At 54.7% G+C, this 14620-nt stretch overlaps 1 protein-coding gene across 15 annotated transcripts in view; it reads left to right on the top strand.

Annotated features, from left to right (window-relative positions):
- The window catches only part of HDAC4 (histone deacetylase 4), a 352613-nt gene that overhangs the window by 329517 nt on the left and 8476 nt on the right, over positions 1-14620 (top strand). For all 15 annotated transcript variants that reach the window (XM_055380652.2, XM_019022575.4, XM_063695349.1 and 12 more), the window contains 2 exons: positions 2775-2893; positions 4548-4681. In XM_055380652.2, the coding sequence (XP_055236627.1) occupies positions 2775-2893; positions 4548-4681 (253 nt within the window). The remainder of the gene's footprint in view (positions 1-2774; positions 2894-4547; positions 4682-14620) is intronic.

Genomic DNA, 14620 nt, shown 5'->3' with positions numbered 1-14620 from the left:
AACAGGAGATGGAGCACGGCTTTCCCAGGACCATCCTGAAGACAAGGCACAGCCACAGCACCAGCTACCGAGAGCCAGAGGTGGCCCAGTCACAGCAGAAGCAGGCTGGTCAAGCAGGAGTAAAGGTCACGACAGCAGGTTTGGGGAATGCCCAAGGCATGTTGCCTGTTCTGGAGGACCAAAGAATGATAACATCTGCTTATTGTGAGAGTGTTTTGAGAAAGTTCCTCAGCACTTTCACAGAAAATCACTGGGAGAGCTTCCCCCGAGAGTCTTTTTTTGTTTTCTGAGGTGGAGTTTTGCTCTTATCAGCCAGGCTGGAGTTCAGTGGCATGATCTTGACTCACTGCAACCTCTGCCTCCTGGGTTCAAGCGATTCTCTCACCTCAGCCTCCCGAGTAGCTGGGATTATAGGTGCATGCCACCATGCCCGGATTTTTGTATTTTTAGTGGAGATGGGGTTTCACCGTGTTGGCCAGGCTGGTCTCGAACTCCTGACCTCAGGTGTTCTGCCCACCTCAGCCTCCCAAAGTGCTGGGATTACCGGCGTGAGCCACCGTGCCCAGCACCCCTCCCTCCCCCGCCACCGAGAGTCCTCCACAACAATGCTTCTGCTCACTCCATTAAACTAGAAAACCTTTGCAAGAGCTTTGAAGAGAAACCATTAGGCATCCACCTTCCAGTCCTGAGTTGGCTTCTTCTGGCTTCTTCTTCTCTCCTAATCTTAGAAAAACGTGTAAAGGACACTTATTTTTCTTCATTTAATGTAAAAAAAAAACAACAGAGACTGCATTGACATGGTTAGATTCCCAGGACGCTCAGTCCTTTCGGGAGGGACTAAATGGCTGCAGTCACCATTGCAAAAGTGTCTTGGACTTGATGGAGCTTGAGAAATAAAGTTTATATTTTTTATCTTTTAATTCAATTTTTCCATGAACTTTTTGAAGCCCCTTTTTAAAGGCTCCACTTCTGTTCCACTGTCCTCACCTGCACAGGCCCCTTGCACCTGGGCCGTCATTGCAGGAAGACACCAGACCACCTTTCTCATGAGGTCCTTGCTGTCCCCCAGGAAAGGGAGGCCCTGATTCTGCTCCCCGCACCCACAGAGGGAGTGAAGGAGACTTTGAAAGTCAGTGGTGGTGATCAACTCAGAATGGAAGACGGCAGCCTAAAGGAGACATGAAACTGCTGAACTTCCCCACTCACGGAGAACACACATATGGATTCATAGCACACGCGTGGATTCATAGCACACACTGATAAGATCATTAGACTAAAGACTGATAAGTTCTTTTGTGTTAAGGAGTGCTTTTTCCCCTTTCCAAATAGAATATTTTCCTTATTTCCCTAATATAATTTAAAGAATTTCTCAGTAGTTCTGTCTTTTCCAGTGAATTCTCTTACATTTGTCATCAGTTTTCCCTTTAAAGATTCTTAAGTGTCTTAATTGTGTTGTAATTCCCTTATACCTGTGTGTGTTGGTGTTCCAGGGTGAGTAAGGAACACGTGGGCTCCCCCAGCAGGGCTGGCAGGGGCTCTCCGCCTTCTCGGCCACACGCAGTCCCAGCACTAGGGGCAGTGGGTGACTGCACGTGTCTTCAGTGGGAGCTGTGGAAAGTGCATTGTCACAGCAAGGGCAGCCTGATGGGGCGAGTGGAGCTGACCCAGTCTCAGAAGAGAGGATGGGCAGGGAGGACCTGGCCTGGGAGGACCGGGACAGAGAGGACGGGACAGGGCCAGGGAGGGTCGGCGCGGGGCCAAGGAGGGGTGTTAGTGGGACAGGGAGCTGGCTTCACTCCCCCAGGTTAATGCAGCTTGTCCTGTGGGGGTTACAGAAATTATACAGAAAACAGCATACCAAGAAACAGCAATGCTCTCACTCTCACTAAGCAAGTGTCGTGGGGCTTGCTGGCTTGCACTGTGACTCACTCTCACTAAGCAAGTGTGGTGGGGCTTGCTGGCTTGCACCGTGACTCACTGTCACCAAGCAAGTGCAGTGGGGCTTGCTGGCTTGCACCGTGACTCACTCTCACCAACCAAATGCAGTGGGGCTTGCTGGCTTGCACCGTGACTCACTCTCACCAAGCAAGTGCAGTGGGGCTTGCTGGCTTGCACCGTGACTCACTCTCACCAAGCAAGTGCAGTGGGGCTTGCTGGCTTGCACCGTGACTCACTCTCACTAAGCAAGTGTCGTGGGGCTTGCTGGCTTGCACTGTGACTCACTCTCACCAAGCAAGTGCAGTGGGGCTTGCTGGCTTGCACCGTGACTCACTCTCACTAAGCAAGTGTCGTGGGGCTTGCTGGCTTGCACCGTGACTCACTCTCACCAAGCAAGTGCAGTGGGGCTTGCTGGCTTGCACCGTGACTCACTCTCACTAAGCAAGTGTCGTGGGGCTTGCTGGCTTGCACCGTGACTCACTCTCACCAAGCAAGTGCAGTGGGGCTTGCTGGCTTGCACCGTGACTCACTCTCACCAAGCAAGTGTCGTGGGGCTTGCTGGCTTGCACCGTGACTCACTCTCACCAAGCAAGTGCAGTGGGGCTTGCTGGCTTGCACTGTGAAGATGTGAAGTGAGCCTGGATCACACGTGGGTTGATTCCCTTCTAATTAAGCGTGGTCGCCAGATTCCAGCCTGCTGTGTGGAGCCCTCAGCCCGCCAGTTGCCAAGGGGGTGCAGGGCAGGCATTATCAATGCCAGAGGGAACCTTGGGGTTTTGTGACCGTCCCGTCCCTCTTTCAGCTGACCCAGTAACGCCTTCTCCTGTCCTTTGCAGAACGGTGGTCATGCCAATCGCCAGCGAGTTTGCCCCGGACGTGGTGCTGGTGTCATCAGGCTTCGACGCCGTAGAGGGCCACCCCACCCCTCTTGGGGGCTACAACCTCTCCGCCAGATGTAAGTGGTTCTGCATATGACTGAGGAGCCGGTTCTGCTCATGTCCATGATCCGCTGTGTTCCGCGTGTCAGGTCCCCTTTTTAATAATGAGATAAGGAAAGGCACCTTTTTACTAATGACCAAGGTCCTGACCGTACTGAGAACCAGTCCATTTGGGAGGCCCCAGAGAGCCCAGAGCAGGCAGCGGGAGCTCAGACCCAGGCACCTCGGGCACTCTTTGCCCAGGAAGGGCCTAGGGCACACGAGGCTCCCTCTGTGGGATGCGGGTGCCTAGGGACCTGCAGGCCACCTCCAGGGGCAGGTCCTGGTCCCACCAAGAGCTGAGATGTGCCCCATGCCGCTTCTCTGGCAGGCGGTGCCCCTTGGAACTGTAGGGAAGTTGCTGGGGGCACAGTTGAGTTCAGAGTTGGATGAGGGAGCCCAGGATGTGTGTGTCCTCTCAGGATCAGCATTAGGGTCCATGCTGTCAGGATGGGAGGAGGGACTGCCCAGCAGTGCTCCCGCCGTGCCTCAGCAACTCACAAGGAGATGAAAACCTCCTGGCGTCAGCGCTTGGCGCACACAAAGGCCTGGCCGCCTCCCCCACCCTGGAGTCCCCGAGAATCCTGGAGAGCCTCCCGAGGCCCAAGCATCCTGTGGCCTTGGTCCTAGCCCTGGTGATGCCCTCAAGGCTCCAGCGTCCACAGTGTATGGCCCTCCCCACTCCTGTCGGCACAGGCGGCCAAGGAGGGGCCCGTCTCTCAGGTCCTTGCGTGGGGAGGGTGTGGCTCACCCAGGAGACCTGAGGCAGCCCTCGGTGGCTGTGCTCCCCTGGGGCCTCCCACAGTCCACCTGCCCCCAGGCCGTGCAGCCTAGTGGCCAGCAAAGTGACCAGACAGAGGGCAAAGAGCTTCCACTGTGCCCAACGCCCCACAGCACCCGGCCCGGAGCACCGCGGCCACCACATCCTCAGCTTCCTCCTCAGTCCGCACAGCTGCCTCGAAGCCCCTGTCACTGTTTCCATCAGATGGGATGAACCGAGGCTTTGGGAAGTTACGGCCTCGCCAGCCCATGATCGGGGCCACTAATCAGTGGCGCGTGGTTCCCAGCTCTCTAATCATCACCGGCCTGGCCTGGCCGAGGGTGGTGATTACCCTCATCCACCAGGCATTCCCTCCCGGGGTGAGTGATGTGGGTGCAGTGGCGGGACTGTGGCTCTTGATCAAAGCCAGACGCTCAGACCTGGACGTGGGAGAACGCTTCAGGAGCACATGCAGCCTGTGCACATGTGTACACATACATGTTCAGAGCGTGTCAGATAACCAGAGCCCGCTGGGCCGTGGCCACAAGAGCATGGCCATGGCCCCTCTGTGGGGGCCGAAGGGCAGGTGGCCTGCAGCCTCTGGGTGGGGCTGGCTGCCCTCGTCCCCTAAAGCAGATGATTTGCTGATTAAAAATCAAAGCATTGAAGCCATAATTCCTCCTCTCAAACAGATCAAAGAGGAAATCCAAAGCCGAAACTCTTCAGCGAATTTATTAAACGAAACCCGGCCCGGCCATGTGTCTCAACACCCCAGCCCCCGGTCTTCTTACGATGCCATGAGACGCGTTTCTGGGCTGCGCTGGCTGCGGCCCTCCCCCGTTCACACTGCAGTCTCCCGTTTCCCGTTGCAGGCTTCGGGTACCTGACGAAGCAGCTGATGGGCCTGGCTGGCGGCCGGATCGTCCTGGCCCTCGAGGGAGGCCACGACCTGACCGCCATTTGCGACGCCTCGGAAGCATGTGTTTCTGCCTTGCTGGGAAACGAGGTAGGAAGACCCCAGAGACCCCACACTGACAGGCTCGGGGTTGTGGCCTGGCTGCCCAAGAGCCCCAGAGCATGAAAGCCAGTGGGTCTCTGACCACGTGGATGCTTGCAGCTCCGCCTTGCACCTGCCCCCCACCCCCGCATAGCTCTAAATGTGGCAGAACCGTGACGATGGCTGGAAGAGGTGCAGGGGGCAGGACTGGAAGGAGCCCTTTTGTCGTGAGAAGATGGCTCAGGGTCTTCTGCGGTGCAACTGCACCCTTTCAGTTCAGAGTCCCTCTCTCCATTATGTGGAGCACACTATGACCAGAGGTTTTCTTTTTCTTTCTCTCTTCATTTCCTCTGTGGACAGTCAGCTTCTCTAGGGAATCCTCATGTGGGTTTCGGTCAGTGGCCCCAAGGCAGGCTGGGGCTCTTCTGCCCAGCAGGCCTGTCTGCTGCTCTGAGCCCCCAGGGACAGGGCTCCCTGCTGTGTCCCTACCAACACCGCCGGAGGGAGTCAGAGATGCTGTGGTCTGTACAGCCGGGCCTCTGAGGCCTGGGCAGAGAAAAAGAATGTTCCATGGGCTCGGGATGAGAGCGCCACCTGCAGCGTTCCATTCCAGCGTGACGCTGGGGCCTGGGCCTCCCTGCTCCCAGCAGGGCCTCCACCAGGCGTGGGCCAGTGAGATGGGGGGAGGAGGCGGTGCCACAGCTACCAATGTCATATCCACCTCCAAGAGTGTCTGAAGTGTGTGACACAAAGTGGAGGGGTACCTTTCATTCTGAGTTTCCCACACCTGCTCTTCCTTAGCCTCTGAACCCGTCTACAGGCTTTTGGGTGTGAGTCCAGATCCCCAAGACACGACTCAGTCGGTGGCTTCCCCATGCAGAGCTCTGCCTGGCTGCCTACACTGGGTGTCCAGTGCAGGTCCTGAGAACAGCCAGCTGGCGCGTGGGGGACTCAAGGGCCATGTGTCCAGATCACTTGACCACAGGAAGCGGAGGGCAGGGCAGTGCCTGAGGCTCCAGCATACCAGATGCAGAGGCCTTGCCAGGGGGCAGGGTGGGAGTCTGCCTCCTGTGCCCTCTGGGACTGCCCTCCCCAGCCCGGCAGTCCTGAGGACAGTCTCAGGAGAGTCGGGGTGACAGGGCACTTAGTGGGGGTGTCCTGGTGCTCAGCAGTTTGCAGGAAACCTGCATTTTCACCCCCATTTGATGCTCAGCCCCCACTCTGGGGGACTTCTCTGGAAGCAGCATCCTCATTTTCAGCTCAAGGAAAAGGCAGCACTCTACCATCCGACCTCACCTGTCGTTGTAAAAAAATCTCCCCAGTCCCTTATGTTTGGGGAACCAGTGGGGCAGCAGCTCAGATGCCCTCGGGTCAGTGCTGGCTTTTGCCTGCCTGTGGGTGCTCCAGACCGAGGTGCTGGTCCCAGGCCCTCTGTTCACCAGACAGGCGGTCACACACTTACAGGTGCCCTGCACGCCCCTGGGCTCTGGTGTCTGATGGCTCTGACAGGCGCTCTGGCCTGGCATTGTGGGGCGGGCAGAGGGATGGCAGGGACTGCAGCCATCCCGGGACACTCTGTGCAAGCCTCCCCCGATGGAAAGCTGGCCCTGCTCACTCCAGGAGGGTCCGGGTGCCGTGCAACTAAGGGCAGCCCCCAGAGGCACTCGAGGTCACAAGCGGTGGGGAAACGTCAGGCCGCACAGGAGGCCACGGACCCCTGTAGTTAAGCACGGTGCCCGTGGGGTCTGGTGTGCAGGCATCGTTCGCATTATTCTGGAAAATGCAGAGGGAGGGTCCACTCTCTGGCCCGCTGTCTGTGAGTGGCCTCAGCATGCGCAGTGGGCCTCGAGGTGGCCAGCACACAGGGCACCTCGCAGAGGACGCCTCCTGCACATGGGCGTGGGTGCTGGAATTCTCATTGTGAGCGTTAGAACAAAAGGGTGTCTTCTTCCCAGTGCAAACCCCATTATGAGAGGCACCCCACTGGTCACAGCCAGTTCCCACCTCCACCACCTCTGCCGTCTGTCCCTGGGAAGCAGGTTGCTTTCCAAACGGTTGGTAACTCGCTGCTGACTGGGTGCTGCTTTAGCCGAGGAAGCCGTGCGTTCCTGAGCTGGGTCTGCTCGTGAGAGCAGGGTCTTGTTGTGAGCAGTCAAGACCCCCGCCTTCCTAGGGCCCCAGGCCGCCGCAGCACCAGAACCTTCCTCCCTCCCCTTCTGTTGAGGCCGATGTGAGGGGCAGCATCAGAGACGGCGGAGGTGGGACCTGGGACTGCAGGTCCTGCCTCCAGCCAGGGGCACCCCAGTCAGGGGTCTCCCCCTGCGCCAGAAGTGGGAGCAGCACAGGGCATCCTCCGGGCCCCTCCCCACCCCCTCAGCAGGCCTACTGCCATGGTTTTCCCAGAAAGGCCAGCACTGTAATCCTAAATTTTGAAAGATTCACTCTGAGACAAACCTGCTTTATTTTCCAGGAAAGGTCTCATTCAGACGCAGGCCTGAAGGCCAAGCACACCAGCAATATCGCCAGGTGACACAAACTGCCCGGCACAGCAAGGGGGGCTTTTCCAGGCCAGGGAAGCCAGGGCGGTGCGCGTAAGCTGTGTGTTCCTCCAGCCCTTGCCATTAGAGGGAGAGGGGCAGCTTCCTTAGAACCTACAAGGCTCCGTCTCTCTGCAGTGACTCCTGATCTAAGGGCCGTGGGTGAGGCCTGCAGATTATCGGCGGGGCTCAGTGCCTTGCCCCGGTGACCATGCGCAGCTGCTGAGGGAGGCCCAGGAACGGCAGCACTGAGCCTCGGCTCACCCAAAGGCTGCCATGGGGCCCATGGGGCCTTGACCCAGACTTGGGAAGCCAGGGAGCTGGCGGTCAGGGAAGTGGGCACTGGCCAGTGGTCTCCCAGACAGGAGGGAGGTTCGGTGGCTTGAGGAAGTAGAGGACGCCAAGGGCAGGGTGACCCTGGGGGTCAGTGAGAGCCCAGAGGTGCAGGCACCTCACGGGAGGACAGTTGGGCTCTCGCAGGTGTCGGGGAGGCTGGGCTGGCCAAGCCAAGAGCACAAGGCAGAAGGGGAAAGGGGAGAGAGGGACGCATGGCCAGGCCTGAGGTGGTCTGTTGGGCCCCACTGGAACCCCTGGATCTTCTGAGGGGTGGGCGCATACGTCCCCTTGCACACCTCCGCCAACAGCTGACAGTGCTGCCGTAAAGACCAGGGCCGGCCGGGCGCGGTGGCTCACGCCTGTAATCCCAGCACTTTGGGAGGCCGAGGCGGGCAGATCATGAGGTCAGGAGATCGAGACCATCCTGGCTAACATGGTGAAACCCCGTCTCTACTAAAAATACAAAAAAAAAAATTAGCTGGGTGTGGTGGCGGGCGCCTGTAGTCCCAGCTACTCGGGAGGCTGAGGCAGGAGAATGGCGTGAACCCAGGAGGCGGAGCTTGCAGTGAGCCGAGATTGCGCCACCACACTCCAGCCTGGGCGACAGAGTGAGACTCCATCTCAAAAAAAAAAAAAAAAAAAGACTGCAGGGCCACGGCCCGGCTTGGGAGGATGGGGGATGGGAACGGTGCCATGACCCACTACAGAGCAAGACCCCTGGGTGGGTGCGTGACCCCGGGACAGCAGACCTGGAGTATGCGAGACCCCATGTGTGCCAAGCCCCAAGGGCACAAGACTTAGCTGGAGGAGCGACAGCAGGCGATGGCCAAGGTCAGGGCCTTGGCGGGGGGGTCAGGACCTTGCATCGCCAAGGGGAGCCCCTTGGGACCTGCAGCCTGGGCCATCGCAGGGGCCTGCGCCAGCCAGAGGGGTGCCGAGAGGGGACATGGGCAGTGGCTGCAGGTACCAGGACACGCCCTGCAGGGATGGTGTTCATGTTAACATAAATCACAAGTAGATCGAAGATCCAGGTGGCATCCCTTCAGCGGGTGAGCTGGCCAGCGACAGGCTGGATAAAAGACCAGGCTGCTGTTTAAAATGTCCAAAGCACTTTACAGGCCCTTTCTTCACATCAAACAGTCTTTTCCCCCTTTTTGCTCCAGTTAAAAGGCAACTGACGTATATATTCTACCATCCCGAAGCCTTATGGTTCTTCTGGCTAGTTATTTTAAATAACAATAGGGAACTTCGCTTTCAGCCATGGCCTGTTCTTGCTTCCTGATGCGTGTTTGCGCTTCTAACAAGAAAATGTTCTTTTACTTAAACACGTCAAAAAGCAGGAAGCACTAGTTTTATCAAGGTCTCTTTAAAAGTCTCTTTAATGCACAAGAGTTGGCCTGGGCCCCGCCCCTCTGCCCGGCGGCCTTTGATGAAGGTTGATTGATATACAGTGTGCCAGGCGATCTGGCACACACAGGCGGGGCCGCCAGCTGTGACAGCAGTGGCCTGCGGGGACCCTGTTGCTGCCGAAGTGGCTGAGTTATAGGGTGTGCGGGACAGGAAGCACAGAGGGGCCTTGGCGTCCCCGCTATCAGAGCGACCCCTCTGTCTTCAGCGCATAGGTCTGGAGGCCGGTGCTGTTCCCAGCAACCATTTTATTTAATAGTTTCCATGTTCAGTTATCTGCAACTGCCAGTGACTATGGACAGTGAAAAGTTCCCTATGAGTGTTGCATGTTGCAGTGTAGACGGGCCGTGGAGTCGTGTGGGCGCAGCACTGAGTCGGGCCTCCAGCCAACTTCCATCGAAGACCCTGCACCAGACGGCCATGGGGATCTGTGGCCCAGGCCTGTGCCCCCGGGAGGTTAGGAAAGGACCGTCTCTCCTGTCTGAGACCATGCCCAAGGCAGGTTTTTGCTTGGGCCAATTTTCTACTTTAGTCATGGGGCATTTCAGGGTTAAAATGCCACCATCTCATTTAACCCACGCCAGGATTCGTGGAAGACATTCGTGGAGCAGGAGGGTGGTGTCGTGTGGAAAAGGTTTTCCCCCAGGAGTTTAGCTTATTAGTTATGTCCTGATGCTTTGTGAAAGGTCTGGATGTGAAACAGCTCTAACAAAGTAACGAAAACCAAGTGTGTGTGAGGGACTGAGAGCTGGCTGCCTGCTTCCAGTCACTCTTCCTCTCTCACACTGACACCCCACATGGCCACCCTCTTGTACACACACACCACAAATATGCACACACAGGCACCACAGTCTCACATGCACACCACACATGCACCCCCACGCAAGCACCAGTCACACATGCACACACGTGCACCCTCTCGTGCACGCACACACCACACATATGCACACCCACAGGCACCAGTCATGTGCACACACCACACACGTGCATCCTTGCACACGTGCACACCACACATGCACACCCACACAAGCACCACTCACACATGCACACACACCACACGCACTCCCTCTTGTGCACACACACACTACACATATGCACACCCACACAGGCACCACAGTCTCACATGTGCACACACCACACGCGCATCCTCGCACACGTGCACACTTGCACACCCACAGAAGCACCACAGTCACACATGCACACACACCACACACACACACCCTCTCGTACACATACACACCACACATGCACACCCACACAGGTACCAGTCTCGTGCACACACGACACACCCTCTTGTGCACGCACACACACGCACACCCACAGAAGCACCAGTTACACATGCCCACACACACACACCCTCTCGTGCACACACACCCCACACACACCCTCTCATGCACACACCACACACATGCACACCCACACAGGCACCAGTCACATGTGCACACCACACACCCTCTCGTGCATGCACACACCACACACATGCACACCCACACAGGTACCACAGTCTCACACATCACATGCACCACACAGGCATGCCCTCTTGTGCATGCACACACCACACATCTGCACACCCACATAAGCACCAGTCTCACATCTGCACATGCATACTCATGAATGCACCAGTCTCACACGTGCACACACACGCACTACACACAGTCACACACACACACACCACACACGCACTCACACATACCCCACAAGCACATGCTGTCACGCACATTCATACACATGAATGCTTACACACACCACTCACACTCAGTCACACTCCCCCCGTGCCAACAGTGAATGTTTTACCTGCGCGCAGCCGCTTGTGGCACACACAGGGTCCACGTCGTGTGTCCGGCTTGCTCCTCTTTCCATCCGGGCTGCCAAAGCCTTCCTGGCTGACTTTCAGCGAGACAGAGCCCAGCCTCGTGGCCTTCAGAGTTGAAGGAGCTGTGGCCACACACAGCGGGGCCATCCCTCTGGGTCCTGTTACCTGGGTGTTGGGATATAAGGGGCATCTCAGCGCTCCCCCTTCCCTGGGGCCCCCTCTGTAAAGGAGCCTGCGTGCATCCCACACGGGCCCGGGCCGGGGCAGGTGCGGGCTGCTCCGGGTTTGCTTGTGACAGACAGAGTTACGCTGAACTTCCGGGCAAGTCCCCAATACACCTAGGTGGCCGTGTCTCCGGTAAACGTCCAGGAGGGGAGATGGCCCAGGATGTGTTTGTTCACCTTTAGGAGATAACATCAAGCGGCTTTTTAAGGGTTAAAACTGTCTTCAGCAGTGGCATGACCAGACCTCAGCAGCACTTGGCATTGTTGCCCTTGACCTTTGCCAGCTGGACGGGGGTAAAACTGGCCCCTCTGCAGGGCTCCAGGGTCCCTTCCTCATGACCACCATGGCGGAGCAGCCCCGCATCTGCCTATTGGCCCCCTGGGCTTTCCCTCCTTGTGAAGTTCATGTCAACCCGTTTTTCTATTGGATTGTCTTTTCCCTTTGTTCTTAGTGGGGTGAATTAGACAGATGGACAGAGGGAGAGAAGGAGAGAGCGGTGGTGTGACGCAGGTTCTCCACACATTGGTGACCAGCCTGTGTGAGTCCAGGGAGACAGAACACCCACACACACGTTCTGTGCAGCGGATTTACTACTTACAGACAGGCAGCAGGGGACAGCAGAAGCCCAGGGCACCATGAGCCAGTGCCCCAAGGCTCGGAAATGCCCCAGTGGATGGAGTCCCGTCTGTGCGCTCCTCTAGGAAACAGCCTGTCCTGAATTTTGTACCCCGAGTGCCATGTGACACACTGAGCTGAAGCACTGAAGGGTGCCCTGTTTCCACCGGTGGAGGACTGGGACAGAGCCAGGCTGGCCAGCCCGTGTCCTTCACATCTCAGGCTGTGTTGCCCAGCACAGTCCACGGTCACTCTCAAGAACTACGAGTGTGACGGACCTGGGTGGATCCAAGGCCCCCCGGAGAGCTGTCCTGCAGGCTGGTGGGTGGGTCCAAGGCCCCCCAGAGGACTGTCCTGCAGGCTGGTGGATGGGTCCAAGGCCCCCAGGAGGGCTGTGCTCCAGGCTGGTGGGTGGTAGCTGGCTCCGTAGGAGTGTTCTCCCTGTCCTCTGGAGGAGTGGAGGTAGGATCAGGACAATCTGTTCCTTGACTGGGAGGACTGTCCTAGGCCGCAGGTTTACTTTGGGTGAAAATTTTAAATTATAGATTCAGTGACTTTAATGGTTATAGGTCTATTCAAGTTTCCTATTCCTTCTTAATTTTGAGAAGTTACATTTTACCAGAAATGTCTCCATTTCAACCAGAATTTCTTCAGATTTCTTGGCAAGAGTTAAGTGTCCGCAGTTTCCTGCCTTTCACGTCTCTGCTCTGCCTGTAGCCGGGGCCCCCTTTCATCCCTGGGGTCGTCCCTGTGTACCCCCCGAACTTGGGTTTCCTCCGTCAGTCCTGCCGGAGCCTGTCAGTTTACTCAAGCACTTCCGAGAATAAGTTTTCAACTGCAGCATCTTTTTTTCTTTTCAGAATTTGTCTGTTTTCCCATCTATTTTCTTTCCTTCTTGCTTTAGGACCACTGTGTTCTCTTGCTAACTTCTTACATTGGATATTTATTTTTAGTCTTTCCTGATGTGTGCAGTTAGGGCTGTAAATGGCTCCAACATGGCATCCAGCCGCATCTCACATCGTGATAGGTAGCACTTTTCATTACTTTTTAATTCTCAGCATTTCCTGATGTCTGTTATGATTTCTTCTTTGAGCCATGAGTTGGTGTGTTTTCTAATTTCCAAACATAAGGACTCATGGTTCTCTTTTTGCTATCAATTTCTAACAAATTGCACTGTGGTGCAATTGCAAAAGGAAGTGTGGTTGGCATTTATTTTTTTGTGGAGACTTGCTTTACGGGCCAGTGCGTGGTCAGCCTGCAGATACATTCCACATGTGTTTGGGATAATGTGTCTTCTCCGTCTGTTTCCCAGAGTTCTGTTTGTGTTCATTAAACAGAACTTGCTAATTGTATTGTTCGCGTTTTGGTTTTCCTGACCGACGATTGTCTGCTGGATCTGAGAAAGACATGGCAGAGTCTCCCACGATGGTGGGACATGTATTCTTGTCTTCTTTCCATTGCACCCATTTTTACTTAGACATTTTAAAGCTGCTTTACTAAATAGACATTTGACATCATTATGCCCTTTCGTGATGAACTGAAGTCTTATCACAATAACCTGTATATCCAGTAATGGCCTTTCCCTTACATCTTTTGTGCCAGATATTGGAGCTGTGACCCCAGCTGCCCTTTGGCCAGGTTTGCCTGCCTAGCGTCAGTTTTCCTGTGTGACTTTTAGCCTTCCCCTGAAGTTTCAGATGTGTCTCCTATAAACAGCAAAAGCCTGGGCAATATATTATTTTCACGTCCTATCCTGTGGTCTGTGCTTTAAGTGGAAACGTGGGTCATTTGCTGTTAGTTTGATCCCTTTTTTCAGATGCCTTCTTAGCATCTTATTCTTTGTTTGTCCCCACTTTCTGTGGCTCTTTCCTTTTTCTCTTTTCTCGCCTTCTCTTGGGGTAATTGAGGGTTTCCTGCATTCCATTTGTTCGCTCTACTGAGTCCAAAGATATGCAACCTATTTTCTTGTTTTTCATTCTTCATCTTTAACAATTGGAGCATGTATTGTCAACACAGTCAGCATCCTCACTCCCACCTCCATGCAAACCAAAGACCGGACTGGGCCAGCCCCAATTAGGGTGCCAGAGTAGACACAGAGCACCCAGGTGGGTATCCTTCCACTGCAAAACTACTTGTTTATCAGACACTGAAATTTAACCAGGGCCGTGAATGGTTTTTTTTGTTTTTGTTTTACTAAATCTGGCAGCCCTAGCCTCAGTGCCCCATCCCAGGTTATATCACTGACTGGTGTTTCATTTCCTTCTTTCTTTTGTTTGATTTCACTGATAAGACACCATTATTATTGCTCTATGTCATCCCTGTTCATCCAGGCTCTCCTGTACTCATGTCATTTTCTTGGCTCATCATTCCTTCTCATTTCTCACACTGTCTTCTAGGATTATTTTCATACTGCCTTAAGTATAATACATCCACTGGAGTGTCCGTTGGGAAAACACTCATGTGGTCAACTTCCCCAGCTCGCGTTTGTGAGGAGGAAGGTCTTTATCTCACCCTTGTTCTTGGATGATAGTTTCACTGGATAAACAATTCTGGGTTGACAAGGATTTGCTCTTGACACATTGACAATCTTAAGCCACTGTCTGCTTGCCTCCATTGCTGTTAAGGAGTTGGTGTGTGGCTAATGGCTACCTCTTTGAAGATTCTGTTTTCTCTAGCAGCTTTTAGAATTTTCTTTTTGTTTTTGATGTTCTGCAGTTTTACTCTGATGTACCTAGGTGTGCATTCCTGGGTTTTTTTGCCCCTGGCTTGGGTCTCAAATCTTCCATGTCACGTTCATAAATCTCTGGTTGTTTCATCATACAGAAATGTCATTTATTTTTAATACATACTCAGTATATTTACTTTTTATAATTTATAACTGATAATTTCAGTAACTGCGATCTTTAAGGATCTAATCAACATTCTTAATAAACTTTTAATTTTTGGATAGTCTGAGATTTACAGAAACATTGTAGAGATCGTGTACAAGTTACTCATATCCCCCCTCAGAAAACG

Source organism: Gorilla gorilla, chromosome 11 (assembly GCF_029281585.2).
Source record: "Gorilla gorilla gorilla isolate KB3781 chromosome 11, NHGRI_mGorGor1-v2.1_pri, whole genome shotgun sequence".
NCBI lineage: Eukaryota > Metazoa > Chordata > Mammalia > Primates > Hominidae > Gorilla > Gorilla gorilla.
Note: the sequence above shows the minus strand (reverse complement) of the source record. Positions and strands in the feature narration are given on the sequence as shown.